Raw genomic sequence first — 17469 nt, 5'->3', positions numbered from 1 at the left:
ATTTTTAATTATAAAAGCACAGGGAGGGTGGAGTTCCAACCCTAGTGGAGATTTGAGAAGAAAAAAAGAAGAGAGAAACTCTCTTGCGTGAATGAATTTTCCTCATTATTTTTTAGTTTTTTTAATTTTAATTTTAAATTTTAACCCTCTCTTCTAATTAAATTATGGAAGGGTAGAAACTTGTTTGGTGGTGGATTCCCCAGGGTACATCCTTTCTCTTCCTCTTCTTCGAAAGGTAGTATTCTTCTTACATCCCTCCCCTCTCTTCTTCGAAAGGAATTCTTCTTCTTCTCTTATCTTCCCCTTTTCTCTTCCATTACAACCTTCTAAACCCTAGATCTTCAATTTCTTATTTTCCCCAATTTCTAAAAACCCTAATTCCAAAATCCCCAATTCCCAGGAACCCTAATTTTCCAAATTTCAGATTTTTCCCTTTCAAACCCTAATCATAAAACCTACAAATCTGTCTCTTGAGCGTGGAACGTGCCTATGCTAAATTGGAAGTTCTATCCTTCCATCGGTCTTAGTTTTAATTGATTTATATGATTTCTTAGAATGCGGGCATGTGATTTAAGTTAAATTAGATTTTATTTCCTATTGTTTACTCTTAATTACTTGGTAGGTTAACATCTTTTGTTAATTGAATTACTTTATGGACTCTTTCATAATCTCCACTTTGCATGTTAGTATTAAATCGTGTGTCTTGCATCATGCTAAAATACACATATTTGCATATTTAGGATTAAATGTTTTGCAAAAAGAATGCATACAGAATAAGTTTCCATTTAATTGAGTCTTAAAAGCATGTGTCATCGTAAGAAACAGTCTAACCATCCCAACCATCCCATTTAACCATCCAATCATCTATCCAACCTTCCATCCAAACATCCATCTATATTGCAGAATATCGACAACTCACGATATTTTGCAATGAAATCATCAACAACTGGAAAGGAAATAAAAGATTGTGGTCCTGATATCGTGCATGTGATAATATTGAGATATTATCAATATTAGCAACGACAAATCGAAAACTGCATACAACAATGTGCTCACATAAAATTTTGAAATAGATTTTTTTAATAAACAAACTTTATGTGATCTCTATGTTGGCGATATTATTGAAATATCATCGATACACTTGTGATACAAGTGTCACCTAGAATTTACACAGTCGAAAGTATTGGTTATACATTGGTGATATTGATACATTCGCAATACAAGCGACGCTTGGAACTTACACAACTGAAAATGTTGATGATATGGATACGTTGGCGATACTTAGCGATACATTGCTGATGCCTGGAATTTCTAATGCTACGGGTGTTATCGATATTGCCAAGCTGGAGATAACGATAATATCGGAGATAATTCAAGCAATGCATACAACTCACAAACACTAAATAGATACCTAGAGAAGATACACCTGGACTTCTGATGCAAAAGGGAAATAAACATCCGCCGGGAGATTCCAAGTCTTGAAAGATCTTATCCAAAATAACCAAAATACACTGCACATGGTTGTACACAATTTTATGGATTTGTGAGGTCCATTGGTCCATAAGCAAAAAGGCACGAAGGAATATTGAGGTCATCATTCTATTGTACTTGTGGACTCCATAGTCTAATTAGATCATGAATGGGATCCAGAATTGATATCATGCCCTTTATTTGATAGGTCCTCAATCAAATTAATCTAGACACTCGATGTGGTCCCAATCAACAATCTTTTGGTTGAATGGTCCAAATCTTTAATTTGGACCATCGAATCTGTCTGAACTTTGATCAAGATTGTTGGGTCAGCCTAATCTGGTCTTGAATATGTGTTTTGATGGTCAAGTCTTCAATTTAGCCATCTTGAGTGGTCTGAATGCATCTTGGGTATGGTCCCGGAAGGACATTGAAATTTTATAATGTTTCATGGATGAGTTTAAGTTTAGGTTTGGTTTCTTTTATATGTATAATAGGTTTGTAGATGATATATGAGTATTGAATAAGGAAAAATAGTTTTGATACTTTAGTGAAAAGTTTCTCTTGCAGAGGGTGAAAACCCTAGAAGTATCCTCTTTGAATTGTTTGGTGTGCTTATTCTCCTATTTTCTTCTTCTTTACTCTTCATCCAAATTCCTATCCGTTCTACGTCAACTAGAAATCTTTAACAAGATTAAGAATCTCTTTAAACCAAGAGATGTGCTGGCTACTTGTGAGAGCCGGACCTTGAAATCCTTCTTCCCAAATATGCCAATTTGGATTGTGTGGGATATCCTATCAGTTCATCAGGTATGCTGCACAGTAAATGTCCTAGCCCAAAATTAGGGCCAATGTAGTCATTAGGTGGGCCACGTTTGCATGAAGAAAATAGATCATTAAAAGGTCCCCACTTGACTTACACATGTTGGACCCACCAATTTTTAGTCCACAACACAGATTGCTTACTCCACCTGATGAGTAGTCTATATCTTACACTGAAAAACCACATTGGCATATGTGGGGAAAGTAAGTTGTATAATAGTTATAAGAGTTGTGCTGAAAAATCACATCGGCACATGTGGAATATGTTCTTAGGTGTTGGCTAACACAATAGTTATAAGAGTTCTAAATGAATAGATGAATAAATTTTGTTACCGAATTTGTGATTGAATAGGCAAATAAATTTTTCGGTATTGCGTTATATATCGCTTCCTTGGGATACAATTATGTATTGGTTATTGCTTGGGTTATATCGTTTGTATCGGGTAATTTATCTCACTTTTTAGGAAACATGGGGAAACATTGGGAAAATGATTGATTTTTTCAATGAAACTTCAGGGATTGTTAAAAAAGACCTTAATACACACTTTTAAATAATAATATCTCAAAAAGGAAGTGCACATAATAGGTTTCCTTTGTATGGGGTCATAAGTTATGCGCTGTTTGATGTGATGATCGTTTCCCCTTAATAACATTTATAGTGTATGTGATGATCATTTCATCAAACGCTCCTAAATACTTCGAAATTAGTCTCAATTGACAGCTGGTTGAAGGGAAATAAAAAAAAATGATTTTTATTTTTTGAAAATTGACAAGGACTTAACAAATCAGTAGATCAGCCCTTGTATGTGCTTGATTTCATGTTTGGAGTGCAACATTGCAAGCAATTTGGGAGAAATTCAGGAAATTTTGAAGTTCCCCAATTTCCCCCAAATTGGACCACATACACTCAAATTTCAAAATTGGAGTGTATGTGATAATCATTTCATCAAATACTCTTAAATACTTTGAAATTAGTCTCAATTGATAGTTGGTTGAAGGAAAATTTTGAAAAGAACCCGGAGAACATTAAGAACCAATGGATATTGACATCGAAGCTCCGACTCCATGATTTTTTATGCAAAACATGAAGAACCAATGAATTTATAACCATTTGACACAGATTTAACATAATTTCCAAAAAAAAAAAGGGATTGGAGATTGAAAATGCTCATTGGATTGAACATGTGGGATTTATCGGCACTACCTGTGCGTTTTGTATCGCACAGGTGGGATACAAGATATATTATGGGATATATCGGCCGATATTGTTGATATTTAAAACACCGTTCACCAGCAAAGAGAACTATGCATAGGGAAGATACGTGAACTTGTGTATTAGGTTCATGTTTTGTAGACTTACATGGCTTTTTTTTAAATTTTTTTTTTTTATTATAATTTTATTATAATAAAAACTGTTATTTACATGGAGAAGAGTTGATTACAATTCAGGCAGCAGCTTGGGTCAAAAACCCCCAGAGCAGCCTATCATATGACCCTGAGCAAAAGGAAGAAAGAAAAAGACCTGCAGCAGAAAACTAGGAGACCAAATGACTGACTAAAAAGATCTCACTCCCGAAATCCACCAAAAGCCAGCCTCCTCAAAGATCCAAGGCTGCTCACACACTGCATCCCAGAGAGAAGAAACAGCCAGCCTAAAAGAGCAACTGACCCTGCAGCTGCACCAGGACTACGACCTAGACCCATGAGCCCATCCGCCAAGGCAAAAGGAAGCAGCAATTCACTCACTATAAATAGGAAGGAGTGTTGACGCTGAAATGTCCTCCAAAGTGTTGAAAACCATAACACAGCTAACCAGAGACTGAGCTAAGCCTGATGGCCCCCAGGCCCACCTTATCAAGGAAAAGGCTTCCCCTGACAAGGCAAGGAAGGAGAGAGATCTGATGAGTAAATGTGGAAGATTGAGATATGCTGCCCATTCTAGCCATATGATCAGCAGGCCCATTGCCTTCTCTGAAGATATGGATGAATCTGAGATGCCCAAGAGTACTGAATCTCTTGATTCTGGCAATCCAATAGGCCCATTTCCATCCCGGGCTGACATTCCCATTCATAAAATCCATCACGAGCTTAGAGTCGGATTCGACCACAACTTTAGAAAGACCCAAACTGCAGCAATATGAAAGACCATCGTGCACTGCTCGGAGCTCCGCGTAGATGTTGGAGGCGATCCCATAGCCTTCCGAAAAGGTAAAAATGAACTCCCATTTGTCTCCTCTGCAAAGTCCACCACCACCCGAAAGACCCGGGTTGCCTCTAGCCGATCCGTCTACATTCAACTTGGCCCAGCCCAACTGAGGCTTGACCCATTTTACGAACTTAGGAGGCTTCCAGAGATGTGGAGAAACAGAGAAACCCAGTTCCGCTGCAATTTCTATGCTTGGAGGGGGGAAAAGAGGAGCCGGAGAGCGGTTGGCGAGTAGAGAAAGCCACCATTTCACCTTAGCTATGACCTCCTCCGCCGAGATGGACTTCCCGTCGAATCTGGCTGCATTTCTGCACTTCCAAATTTCCCCAAGGATGAAGCATGGAGCTAGCTTCTGGAAGGGAGATGACCGACCAATCAGAGGAGAAAAATTCCACCAGTTGGCTAGCCGAACTTCAATTTGCTGGTACACCCTGCAGGAGATACCAAAAATCTGACCAAAAAATTCGCAGCACGTGGCAGCTAGCGAACTTATGATGAAAGGGTGCCGGAGGGTCTCTGTCGAGTGGCCCCTGAACGCGCTGAAAGAGCAGCAGTTGCACTTGGAGGCCAGGAGGACACCACGCCCTTGGACTTACATGGCTTCTATTTTGCTTTTAGCTTGTGTTTTAGCTTTTGGAAAAGGACAGGTAGAACGAGGAAATTGTTGCCCTAAAATTGGGTCACTGGTAAAGCGACATGACACCCTCTATGTTTCATGTTGACCACCTATTTCATCTGCCAATCAGAGGCCATAGAAGTGGAGAACTATATTTATTCTATTGTAGACTAATAATCGTCTTTGTTAACTTCTGGATTGAGGTGGCTGAAATGTGTGTTTTCTTGCATATTAGTTTTGGGTTTGCATTTGATTTTAGATGAATGAATGAAGGTCAGATATTTTCACTTGTTTTTGGACTTATGTTTGATATTGTCGATGCATGAATATGAAGATATTGGGGACATTCATCACGGAATGGGACGAAGGGAAAGTTATTGCCAATACAGTTCTATCTACAAAGGAGTCTGCTCAAATGTACGCGGAGCTGCTGACAGAGCTTGCTGCCACCTTAGGATTTGATGGCTGGCTGGTAACTTGATTTTTTTGCATGCTTTACCTTCTTTTTGCAAAGTTAATATGAATGCTTGCCTGGTTGATTTTGGTGGTCCCAATTTTAGTTTCTAATACATTCATCCTTTAAAGGATTTCTTCTTTTTTTTTTTTTGATTCTTTGTTTATCGGAAGGAGTTTTTTCTTTTTTCTTTTTATTTTGGGGTGAAAACATTGTCTGGATTATTTGTATAACGGATTTGATGCATTTTGCCAAGCCCACATTCTTGTGGATATGCGGGGATTCCATTTTGTAAATGCCCTGGCCCAAAATCAGAGCCTTGCAATCATCTATTGAGCCATTCTGTACTAAAAATGGAATATGAAAAAAGATGGGAAAAAAGTTTCCTAGGGCCCACATTCAACATATGTATGACCACGTAATGGTTGGACTAGCTATTTCTTGGGCCAGAGCAGCTACATAGCAGGCACTAATGGATGGCTTGGACCTCACTTATACATTCCACACTGTCACATGTGGCCATATGTGGATCCAAAACCATCACACTGAGTATAGCAGGACTGCTCTGATTTAAGTCATTATCCAATTATAAGCGGAACTTTATGATGGATTGATTGTTTATCATAGAAAAGGAAGTTAAATCATGGATGCACGAAATACATTGAATAGAGTAATAGATGATCTTGAAATTTGAGAAGCACATTCTTTTGGCGTTCTGTCCAAAATTTACAATGAATTGTTCTTGTAGATCAATATGGAGGTTCAACTGAATAAGGAGCAAATCCCTAACTTGAAAGAATTTGTCAATCACTTAACTCAGACCATGCACGCCCATGTGCCTGACTCTCTCGTCATATGGTAACTTTTCTAGGATAACTGTTATTCTTAATAGTTGGGGGGCCAGACCTATGTGTGTTTTCCATCATTTCTTGAATGGTGGTAGCTCATCCACTGTTTATGCAGCATTCATGTTCATAAGACGAGACCTCCCTAACCGTGTGGCCCATTCTGGGTGGAGCATACCCTGATCTTAATTATCTGTATTGGAGTTTGCATTTGGACAGCTGGCCATTTTCATTTTAACCATCCATTTCATGGCTCCAATTAGATGATTATGATTATTTTATGCATTGGTGTTCAAGATATGCTCCATGCTCAGGAGGGCCAATGTTTCTGACTCTTTGTTGCTGTGCAGTCATGACGTGTATGGTGGATGAGTCACCACCATTTTACTAATGGTGGAAAATACCCAAATTTGTCTACTCGACTCTCAGTCTCTCACCCCGTCATTGAAATTTCTTTGGTTGTGTCTGCCTTCTTGACTCATGCTGTCATCAGTTATTGTTGGTAATGCAGGTATGATAGTGTGACTATAAATGGCAATCTTAGGTGGCAAAATCAACTGAATGAGCTAAACAAACCTTTCTTTGATTTATGTGATGGCATATTTGTCAATTATTCGTGGATGGTCAATACCCCTTCCTTTTCCTCTACTCGTCTCAATCTGTGATTTCACCTTCCATTGTTTTCTTAACACTCAAATATGTCGCTGGTTTTTTGCAGGAAAATTACCCGAAACTTTCAGCTGCTGTAGCTGGTGAGCGAAAGTTTGATGTTTACATGGGTATTGATGTTTTTGGTCGAGGCACATATGGTGGTGGACAATGGACTGTATGTTGAATTTGTATCCTGTCAAATATAATCTTTGGCCCTGTTTGGAACTTTGGATGAATTGTTTTTAAAAATTGGATTATTAAAAAAGTTAAGACCCTGTTTGGTAGACACCAGAAAATGAGTTGATCTCATTTTAGTTAACAGTAATTATGTATTAGAGATCTTCATCTCTAAAACACAATTATGTTTAGAGATCAAGATCTGTAATGCATAATTGCTGTTAACAACAATGAGATCAACTCATTTTTAGGTGATTAATTGAAATCACATATTTAATAGTCAAATTTTTTAGTGGAAAAACCTTATTTCTGGTGGAATTCCTGTTGAGCTTTGGACTCTAGTGAGGGGAGGATGAAGGGAAAAAGAAGGGTGAAGGGTGCCTAAAATCTGGTCCGGTTATGAAAAATTCTTTGAAAAGTTCAATTGACAGCGATTTTTCATGAAAACTCTGGCCTTGAACCCAGAAAAACAGTTTCTGCAGTTCCGATTTAGGACATCCAAATGGCCTATTAAACACCTACATGGTGCTAATCTCAAGGGCCTATGAGAAGCAACAGAAGAAAGATGGAAGAGAGAAACAATAAAAGAGAGAAAGAGGTGAGAGATAGCAAGAACATGAGATGCTTAGGGTGTATTGAAAAACCCTAGCCCTCTACTCTTATTTACAATAGTAAAAATGTGAATGGGCTTTATGGGCCTTATTACATGGACTTGTGAATGGGCCCTATTGGCCTTATTACAAGGCCTTATTCAACTATCAAACTTTCAATACTCCCCCTCAAGCTGGAGCATCCTAATGAGGCCCGGCTTGGAACAAGGGCTAACATAATCAAACCTATGAAAGAAAGAAATTCTTCTCTAACATGGCCCAAAATGGGAAGAATATTTTAACAAATCTCATCTGAAAACGGGAAGCATATTTGTTCCCGTTCTGGTCACCAAGAGTTATTGATTTCAGCTGGATCATGGGAAAGAGCAAGGTGCTAAATAGTGATCTTGAGTAGAAGGCAAATGATAATTCCAAATACTGTTTTTTATGCCTTCGGAATGCTGAATGATGGACCACTTATTCTTGCATTGTGATTTGCAAGGACTATCTGGGGAAAGTTCCTTGATCTTTTCAGGATTTTCCTGGTGATGCTTCAATCCAATGAGTCCTTTTAGCCTTGCATGATGGTTGTTGCTGGCCAAAAGGGTGGTTTGTGGAGGCTTTGCATTCTTGTGCCTTTGGTGGATTTAGGCTGAACACAACCGCAGATCTTTTCACAATATTTCTACTCCGGGGGAGGTGTTTTTGAGAAGTATACTGAATGTGGGTCTATTCAAAAATCTTTTTTTAATTGTCCTGTTATCTCTTTGATGAATCTTAGAGCACAAGGTGCTTGCTGTATCAGGTTTCATGATTCTTTGTCTTTACTCTTTTTCTGGTTAATAAAATTTGAGGGAGGGAGAGGATGGGTCTGGATGTACCCCGAATTGCAAACTTTATGAAGGGTTTTTTAGCATAATGTATAGGAACGGCATGAAAGTCTGTTGTAGACTTGTAGTGTGGAAAACAGGAACTGCATCATGTGAACACCACTTCGTTTTTTGTCTCAAACCCTATCTGAAAGTTTGAAACGTGATGGTTATTTATTTTGGCAAAAAGCTATTCCCTTTGACTGTACCCATAACCTTCAGAAATCATGTATCATTCAATTGAAGTAGTTTTTTTAGCTTCTATACGATCACTTTAGGTCAAATACTGGACCAGTTAGGGAGAGGATATTCTTTTGACTTTTATATCGATCATCTATTGAAAAAAAATATGGTTGGTGTGCAATTTAGTATTCTCGAGAAATTGAATACTGTTCTTTACTGCTATCAAAAATTGTTTTTCATTTTTCTTTTATTGTATACAATTGGAATTCTGGCTATCAGACTTGGGAACATCCTTCTGGATTTGAAATATACTTACCTGACATGGTTCTCATGAGACACAAGAATGGGGTCATAATCCAGGTTTATAATAATTCTGCCATTAATCACGTGCACCATAATTCATGTGGAGCCTCTTGGGGTTTAGTGACCATGGGATGGTGCTCATATAAAAGCGCACGGCTTATTGAACCTACTAGTGTAGTTGAGGGTATGTTATTAACTCAAATCCTTTAGGGCATGTTTTTTGCCACTGAAAAACGTGTTTTATCTTATTTTCTTCCGATAGGCACAGACACCTATCAGAAGCATACCAATGGCTAGAATTAAATATGAGATCGCGGCTCACTTAATCATCCAATGGGCCTGAAACTTCAACCATGTGTGTGTTTTTTTTTTTTTGATGGCGTGTCTGATGAATGGTTCGAATTTTTGAAAACATCTCATATTTTAACACGTGCAACAGGCAGTCAAGCAACCTTCACTCACTTTTTTTTTTCTTCCTTTTTGAAAGAATGGGGAGGGAGCAGCTTTCTTGGCATCTGCATGTCATTTGCAGATTTAATGCATAATGAAAAATGAGTGGCAGCCAAACACATCCTTATTTTTTGTTTGTATCTTCAAATCCTCAGCCAACCCCAATAAATAGGGATAAGGCTTAAATGATGATAATGGCCTTTGAATCCTTGGTTCTTCAAGCTTTCTTTGAGAGGGAAATAGACTCGTGTTACAACTTACAATATATATACTTTTTAAATTTGTGTTTTTGTTACATATTTTCGACATCATGAGAGAAATCGTTCTAGCTAATTTATAGTTCTAATAACTCTTTGCATGTTAGATGAATGTTGCACTTGATGTACTGAAGAAGGATGATGTGTCAGCTGCCATATTCGCTCCTGGGTGGGTCTATGAAACAAAACAAAAACCTGACTTTCAGACTGCCCAAAATCGGTAAGTTGGTTTTTCCCCCCTTAAAGTTGTGAACTTTGTCTTATGCAAGTTCTTGGTGATTATTTTACTGATGCATTGTAAAAAGATTATTTTAGGGCTGTTTGAATACAAAACTGATGCAGGACATGAAATTAAATATGAGGTGCAAGATTTTAAGCTTTATATCATACCAATTTCTAAACAATCACACAAAAATCCACGTCCCACATACGTTCAAACATTCAGGGGGGATCTACGGGGGTCCAAGCCTACATACGTTTAGGGCTGGATCAAGTAAAATTATAAACCAAACAATACCCAAAGGAGTGTAAGATTCATCTAATCCTGCAAAGGATTGTTCCCCAATTCAAGAGATTCACCATATTTCAAATAGGGGAAAACCTAGGGTTTGCAAAAGTTGGAAATACTTGGAATCTGAGATTTTTTAGGGTTATGGTTTGAGATTTAAGGCGAGAGAGGAGAGAAATTGAGGAGAGAGAAGAACCTGAGAAGGATTCTGCGTCTGGACAGCAAGCCCACCTGGGCGCACGTGCGTGACTACCTGGCCGCACATGTGTGGGGCCCATGAAACTGAAAAAGGCCACCTAGGGCTTGGTCGGCCAGGGGAGGACCACCTCACACCAAGTTTCACGACGATCCGACTTCCAGTGTGTGCGTGGTGCTCCGCCGAAGTTTCAGCCCCTCTGGTGGGCCAGAATCTGGAAATCTACTGTAGTGGGGAACTTGGGCACAAAAAAGGATAAATCTGAAGATGGGAGGTCTGTGGAAGATGGTGGATGTGGGGTGGAGGAGGTGGGGACAATTTGGGAGAGTTGTGGCTTCGCACCACGGTAGTTAGCCCTTCGAGGAAGGGAGGGTTTCACACCCAATTAACTTCTTCAACTCAAAGGGATAGGTAAGAAAAAATGCAGAATTTTACTCCTAAACTTCAATGAAAAATACCTACATGGGGTTGCCTATTTATAAGAATACCCTAAACCCCAAAAGCTGCGTCATGTGCACACACTAAGACTTACAGACGAAGTAACAAAAATAACAACTAATCAACGCAATCAAAACCATTCATGATGTTTCTAATAGCGACAATAAGCAAAACTCAAAATCCTAGATCATCTAGGGTAGTGGGCCACGATCATGAGATCCAATGGTGGGATCCACATGATGATCGGATCCACTCCAATGATCCATATCCCAACCTCCTAGCTAAGTGGTCCTCCATAGATGTTGTCGTCGATCCAGATCGATAGTAGGGCCTTCCTCCTTGAGTACGTGTGTAGGGTGGGGGGCATGCGTGTGAGCATGATGTCCCCATCAACTCTCCTCGACTGCGAAAGTTTCTTCACTGGTGAAACAAAACTCTTGAACTGCTTCAAAATGTCAGGATCAAGTCTTTGAAGCTCCTCCTCAGTGAGCCACGTACTGTCTGAAGCTAGGTGTGACTTTCACTTGACCAGGAATTTTTGAAACCCGCCGTCGAACGTCGATACTATTTGATTATCTGATGGTCCAAAATATCTTCTATCTCCTCTCTGGGTGTGAGAAGGGTAGGCATGAGAGGTAGAGGCTGGGAAGATGGGTCGGGAAGAGGCCATGGATCAAAGGAAAGGTCTGGGGAATCGGGATGTTCGGTGAAAGGCTGGATAATGTATTAGTGGTCGCTTGAAATGTAATTAGATCCTCCACATTGAATGTGAAACTAATTCCCATGGAAGTTGGAAGATCTACCACGTACGCATCGAGATCGTTTCATTTTATAATTTTGAATGGTCTAGCGCTACACGCGTGTAATTTACGAACGACTGCTTGAGGGTACCGCTCTGGCTTGATGTGGACCATCACGGAGTCCCCTACATTGAATTCCTTGAATCGTTTATGTTGATCTGCAGAAATTTTGTTATGCTCATTACTAGTATTGATCTTTCGCCTGATTTCTTGATGCAATGAATGAATGTGATGTGCAAAGGACTTTACAGACTCTGATGGCCTATGGGACAGGGACATAGGGACAAGTTTAATAGGCTTCCTAGGTTTATATGTCCTAAACCGAATAGGAACAACATTACACCAAAGTGTGTCTTTATATGATCCAAACTGAATAGGAACAAGACAACGGTGCGAGACTGGAATGGAAGTTTCATCAACCTAAGACACTCTATAGGGTTGATGATGGGCTTCAGCCTTCAAGCCCAGATGGCTCACAGTGCCAGTTGATATCACGTTGGCATAAATATCGCTATCCACGATCATCTTGTAGCTCTTATCACTACATTTTGCGTAAGTATCGGAGATCGTGTTGTGGCGCCAATCATTGGTATTCTTTGCTTGGGCAAAGACGCAATGCACAACTGTAAGGGTCGCGGACTCCTGCGCTCCCTCTTCCTCATCACTAGGGGTTTCTGCTGGCTCATATTCTTCCTGCTCACTGTCACTTTCTGGGGGCACTACTTTTACTTGCCCCTCAATAAGGAACACCTTGGTGCCCTTTTTCGTGCCACACTAGTGGGTAAAGTGATTAAACCTCCGACATGTAAAACACCTAGTCTTCAGCGTGAGCTAGACCCGACAACTTCTTTACCCTTATCATCCTTGGGCCTAGACTGAGAAGTACTGGAAGGCTTGTACTGATATCTAGTGCCAAGTTTAGCCCTAGAAGGGTTGACCTTAGTGCTAGAATCACGAGACTCAAACCACCTTCCCACTTATGCTTCAAGGTATTGCTCGACCTCCAGCACTACTTGATACATCTGTTTAAGAGTGTCTATGTCCTTGACGAGCAATTCTCTCCTAATGTCAGAATGGAGACCCGTCTTAAATCAAGCAAGAGTGAGTACGGGATCCTCTTCAACTTCATATCGGGACAAGTACTCTTCGAACTTCTCAATGTATTCAGCCATACTCATGGATCCTTGTCGAAGAGACTATCATTCTTCAACCAACCTCAAGTGATAAGAGAAAGGGAGGTACTTTTGCTTAAGAGTTTTTTTCATTTCTCCCCAATAGACTATTGAGGGCTCTCTCGACCTTTCTTTCTTTCGCTCCACAGTAGCCCAAAACCTCTTTGCTTGGCCCATAAGCTTCATCTTGGCAAATTGGACTCGAAGAGCATCCGACATGTCATACCACTCAAAATAGTGGTCCATATCCGCCAACCAATCTAGAAAAGTATTAATGTCCAATTGGCCATCAAACGGAGGGTCCTCTACTGTAACTCCCTTGAGGAGTTGCGCATCTGGGTCATAATGATCATGATGCCCCTCGCGGTGTGGGTGCACGGGTGCTCGCCCATGACAATTCCTTTGGCCACCCCCATTCCTTTGTCTGTCCTCCTAACCACTTGTCTGAGATTGGGCATTTTCGCCCATGGCGGGGTTTGCCCGGGTGGAGGTCTCTAGTTAGGTAACGTGCACATTAATTTGATCCAAGCGTTGGTCAATACGTTGTTCCAAGCACTTACCAAAAGACTGAAACTGCCAGGTTATGTTGTCCATTGACTCTTATAATTGCTCCATGTTTAGCGTACGGTGCAAACCAAAACCACAACCAGTACATGTGGGCATACAACCACTCACTCAACTCAAAGACCCTCTAATGCAACTATATGCGTCTAAGACTATATGAGGGAAACTACACAACGCTACTAAAATTCCAGCAATATAACTACCTAAATAATTTGTTAACAGAAAATTCAGCCATGAAATTTGGGGATTTTTTGACAACGAAAATTCAGCAGCCCATATCGTGAATGATGGGTCCCAAACTGCCCTGTATGAGAAGACTTGATGCATAATGGACATAAGTAAACTGAACCCTAAACATGCAATGCATTCCCCTATAAAAAAAACCTAAGCTCTGATACCAAATTTGATGCAAGACATGAAATTAAATTTGAGGTGAAAGATTTCAAGCTTTAGATCATACCAATTTCTAAACAATCACAAAAAAAATCCACGTCCCACATACGTTTAAACATTCAACAAGGGGAATCTACGAGGGTCTAAGTCTACTCACGTTTTGGGCTAGATCAAGTAAAATTATAAACCAAACAATACCTAATGGAGTGTAAGATTCATCCAATCCTGCAAAGGACTGTTCCCTAATTCAAGAGATTCACTATGTTTCAAATAGGGAAAAACCTAGGATTTACAAAAGTTGGAAATACTTGGAATATAGGATTTTCTAGGGTTAGGGTTTGGGATTTAAGGCGAGAGAGGAGAGAAATAGAGGAGAGAGAAGAACCCGTGAAGGATTTTGCTTGTGGACAACAGGCCCACCTGGGTGCACGTGCGTGACTGCCTGGCCGCACGTGTGTGGGACCCACGAAACTGAAAAAGGCTACCTAGGGCTTGGTCGGCCAGGGGAGGACCACCTCACACCAAGTTTCATGACGATCCGACTTACAGTGTGTGCGTGGTGCTCTACCGAAGTTTCAACCCCTCTGGTTGGCCAGAATCTGGAAATCTGCTGTAGTGGGGAACTTGGGCACAAAAAAGGATAAATTTGAAGATGGGAGGGCTGTGGAAGATGGTGGATGTGGGGTGGAGGAGGTGAGGACGATTTGGGATAGTTGTGGCTTCGTACCACGGTAGCTAGCCCTTCGAGGAAGGGAGGGTTTCACACCCAATTAACTTCTTCAACTCAGAGGGATAGGGAAGAAAAAATGCAGAATTTTACTCATAAACTTCAATGAAAAATACCTACATGGGGTTGCCTATTTATAAGAAAAACCTAAACCTCAAAAGCCACTCCATGTGCACACACTAAGACTTACAGACGAAGTAACAAAAATAACAACTAATCAACGCAATCAAAACCGTTCATAATGTTTCTAATAGCGACAATAAGCAAAACTCAAAATCCTAGATCATCTAGGGCAGTGGGCCACAATCATGAGATCCACTGGTGGGATTCACATGATGATCGGGTCCACTCCAATGATCCATATCACAACCTCCTAACTAAGAGGTCCTCCATAGATGTCATTGTCGATCCAGATCGATAGTGGGGCCTTCCTCCTCCTTGAGTACGTGCGTAGGGTGGGGGGCGTGCGTGTGCGCATGATGTTCCCATAAAAAACACAAATTGATTCGATTTGTTTTTGTTGCCTAGATGCATTGAGAAGGGGGCTCCATGTTTGCACTTTTGTTATCACTTTTTACAAACAAGCCCTTCAAACATGATTTTCAATCTTGATAAAACATCTTATGATAACCGCTGCCACACAAGCAATCTAGGAAAGGCTGAAGAAGTACAATTCTCATAACTTTTTAGGTGACATAAGCGTAAATGGGATATATCTCATACTCTCTTATTTCACTTTTGTTCATCTCAATCTCGTTAAGACCATATTTGGAGACCATGGATTCCATGCCAAATAATGGAAAAGGAAAAAGGTTTTCATAAGCGTAAATGGGATATATTTCATACTCTCTTATTTCACTTTTGGTCATCTCAATCTCCTTTAGCCCATGTTTGGAGAACATGGATTCCATGCCAAAAAATGGATGAGGAAAAGGGTTTTCATTTGATGTGACAGTTTGTGTTGTTTGGTTAACAAAGGAAAGGGTGGATTCTACCAAGCAATCATTACACTTTTCCATAATTTGGATTCTTAACAAAATAAACTGGGTGAACATAGTGAGAGAAATATAAGATTTTCACTTGCCATTTAAACAAGAACTCAAAATTTTTCTAAAGATAAAAACAAGAACTCAAAATTGGAACCGATGTTTTGATAATTGTCATGGAAATCATCATTAGGTAATTATTACCTTTCCCTTTCTTTTCCCTTGGATCACTACTTAAACAAACATGCCCTTAGAGGAGAAAATGGTAGAAGTGGGTGTTTGCCTAGTGATAAAGTTGCCCTCAATTTGCGTGCGCTTAATCAGTCATTTGATTGGTGTGGTGCATTATAGGAATGGTGTAAGCTAGTCCTTGCCTGGATCTAAAAGGGGAACTCTCTCTCTCTCTCTCTCTCTCTCTCTTACCCTCCCTCCCTCCCCAATGGGGCAAGTTAATTTAAGTCGCTGTCTCTAGATTTATATTGTTGAGCTTTACTTACATAATTTTTTATCATCAATAAAATTTCATCCTCCTTTTCTTACCTTTCTTCTTGTTCCAACCAATTAGTTGTCATTAGTGATTCTAGTAAGCAATCCAAAGGCTTAACAAGACATTTATTTGAATAACCATGGGTAGAGGGAATAGATTTTGGGTGCATGAAAAATTCTTCCTTTAGCCTGCAGCTTCGATTTGACGGCATAGGAACTTCGAGAAATGGGAATCAGATAGAAGAGGAAGGGAGAACGAGAAAAGGAGGAGGAGGGGGGGGGGGGGATTATCGAGGGAGGGGTTGAATTGGAGTAGGGGTTAGAAGAGGAAGATCAGAGATGAGGAACAGTGAGGGGCATCACTAGGTGAGAGAGAAGAGGGTTTCAACAATAATGGGTGAGGGAGGTGAGATAGAAGAGGGTTTCATAAGTAAGGGGTGGGGAAGATCAAGTAGAAGCTAGAAGATGGGTAGTGGATCCAGGGGGAGGGAAAGGAGAATTTTGAGAGGAAAGGGGAGTGGGGGTTAGAAGAGGAAGTTCGGAGATTAGGAATAGTGAGGGGCATCATTGGGGTAGGGGTTAGAAGAGGAAGATCAGAGATGAGGAACAGTGAGGGGCATCACTAGGTGAGAGAGAAGAGGGTTTCAACAATAATGGGTGAGGGAGGTGAGAGAGAAGAGGGTTTCAAAAGTAAGGGGTGGGGAAGATCAAGTAGAAGCTAGAAGATGGGTAGTGGATCCAGGGGGAGGGAAAGGAGAATTTTGAGAGGAAAGGGGAGTGGGGGTTAGAAGAGGAAGTTCGGAGATTTGGAATAGTGAGGGGCATAATTGGGTGAGGGAGGTGATAGAGGATGGTTTTCATAATGATGGGTGAGGGAGGTGATAGAGGATGCTTTTGACAATAATGGGTGAGGGGGGTTGGGAAGATAAAGGAGAAGCTCAAAGATGGGTAGTGGATCCAGGCAGTGTTTTAAATATCGACGATGTCAGCCGATATATCCCACGATGTATCTTGTATCCCACCTGTGCGATACGAAACACACTAGTAGTGGGATATATCCTATACGTTCGATCCGGCGAACATTTTATTTTATTTTTTTCTATAAATCATGTTAAATCAGTGTTAAACTGTTACAAATCCATGATTTTTCATGTCTTGCATTGCATGAAAAATCATGGATTGGGAACTTTGATTTCGAGATTTGGAGGAGAAGGATCGAGTTGCGGAAAATTGAAAAAAAATAATCAAAGTCAAACATGTATGTAACCTATTCTAGTGATTCTTCTTTTGCTTTTGAATGTATTGC

General features: G+C 40.2%; 1 protein-coding gene across 1 annotated transcript in view; it reads left to right on the top strand.

Annotated features, from left to right (window-relative positions):
• Window positions 1-17469, top strand: part of LOC131223681 (cytosolic endo-beta-N-acetylglucosaminidase 1-like) — an 86115-nt gene that overhangs the window by 22613 nt on the left and 46033 nt on the right. The window contains exons 2-6 of the mRNA XM_058219145.1: window positions 5449-5586; window positions 6317-6426; window positions 6925-7036; window positions 7132-7239; window positions 10001-10113. Coding sequence (XP_058075128.1) covers window positions 5449-5586; window positions 6317-6426; window positions 6925-7036; window positions 7132-7239; window positions 10001-10113 — 581 coding nt within the window. The remainder of the gene's footprint in view (window positions 1-5448; window positions 5587-6316; window positions 6427-6924; window positions 7037-7131; window positions 7240-10000; window positions 10114-17469) is intronic.

Source organism: Magnolia sinica, chromosome 13 (genome assembly GCF_029962835.1).
Source record: "Magnolia sinica isolate HGM2019 chromosome 13, MsV1, whole genome shotgun sequence".
Taxonomy (NCBI): Eukaryota; Viridiplantae; Streptophyta; class Magnoliopsida; order Magnoliales; family Magnoliaceae; genus Magnolia; species Magnolia sinica.
This window is presented reverse-complemented; position numbering and strand designations above follow the sequence as displayed.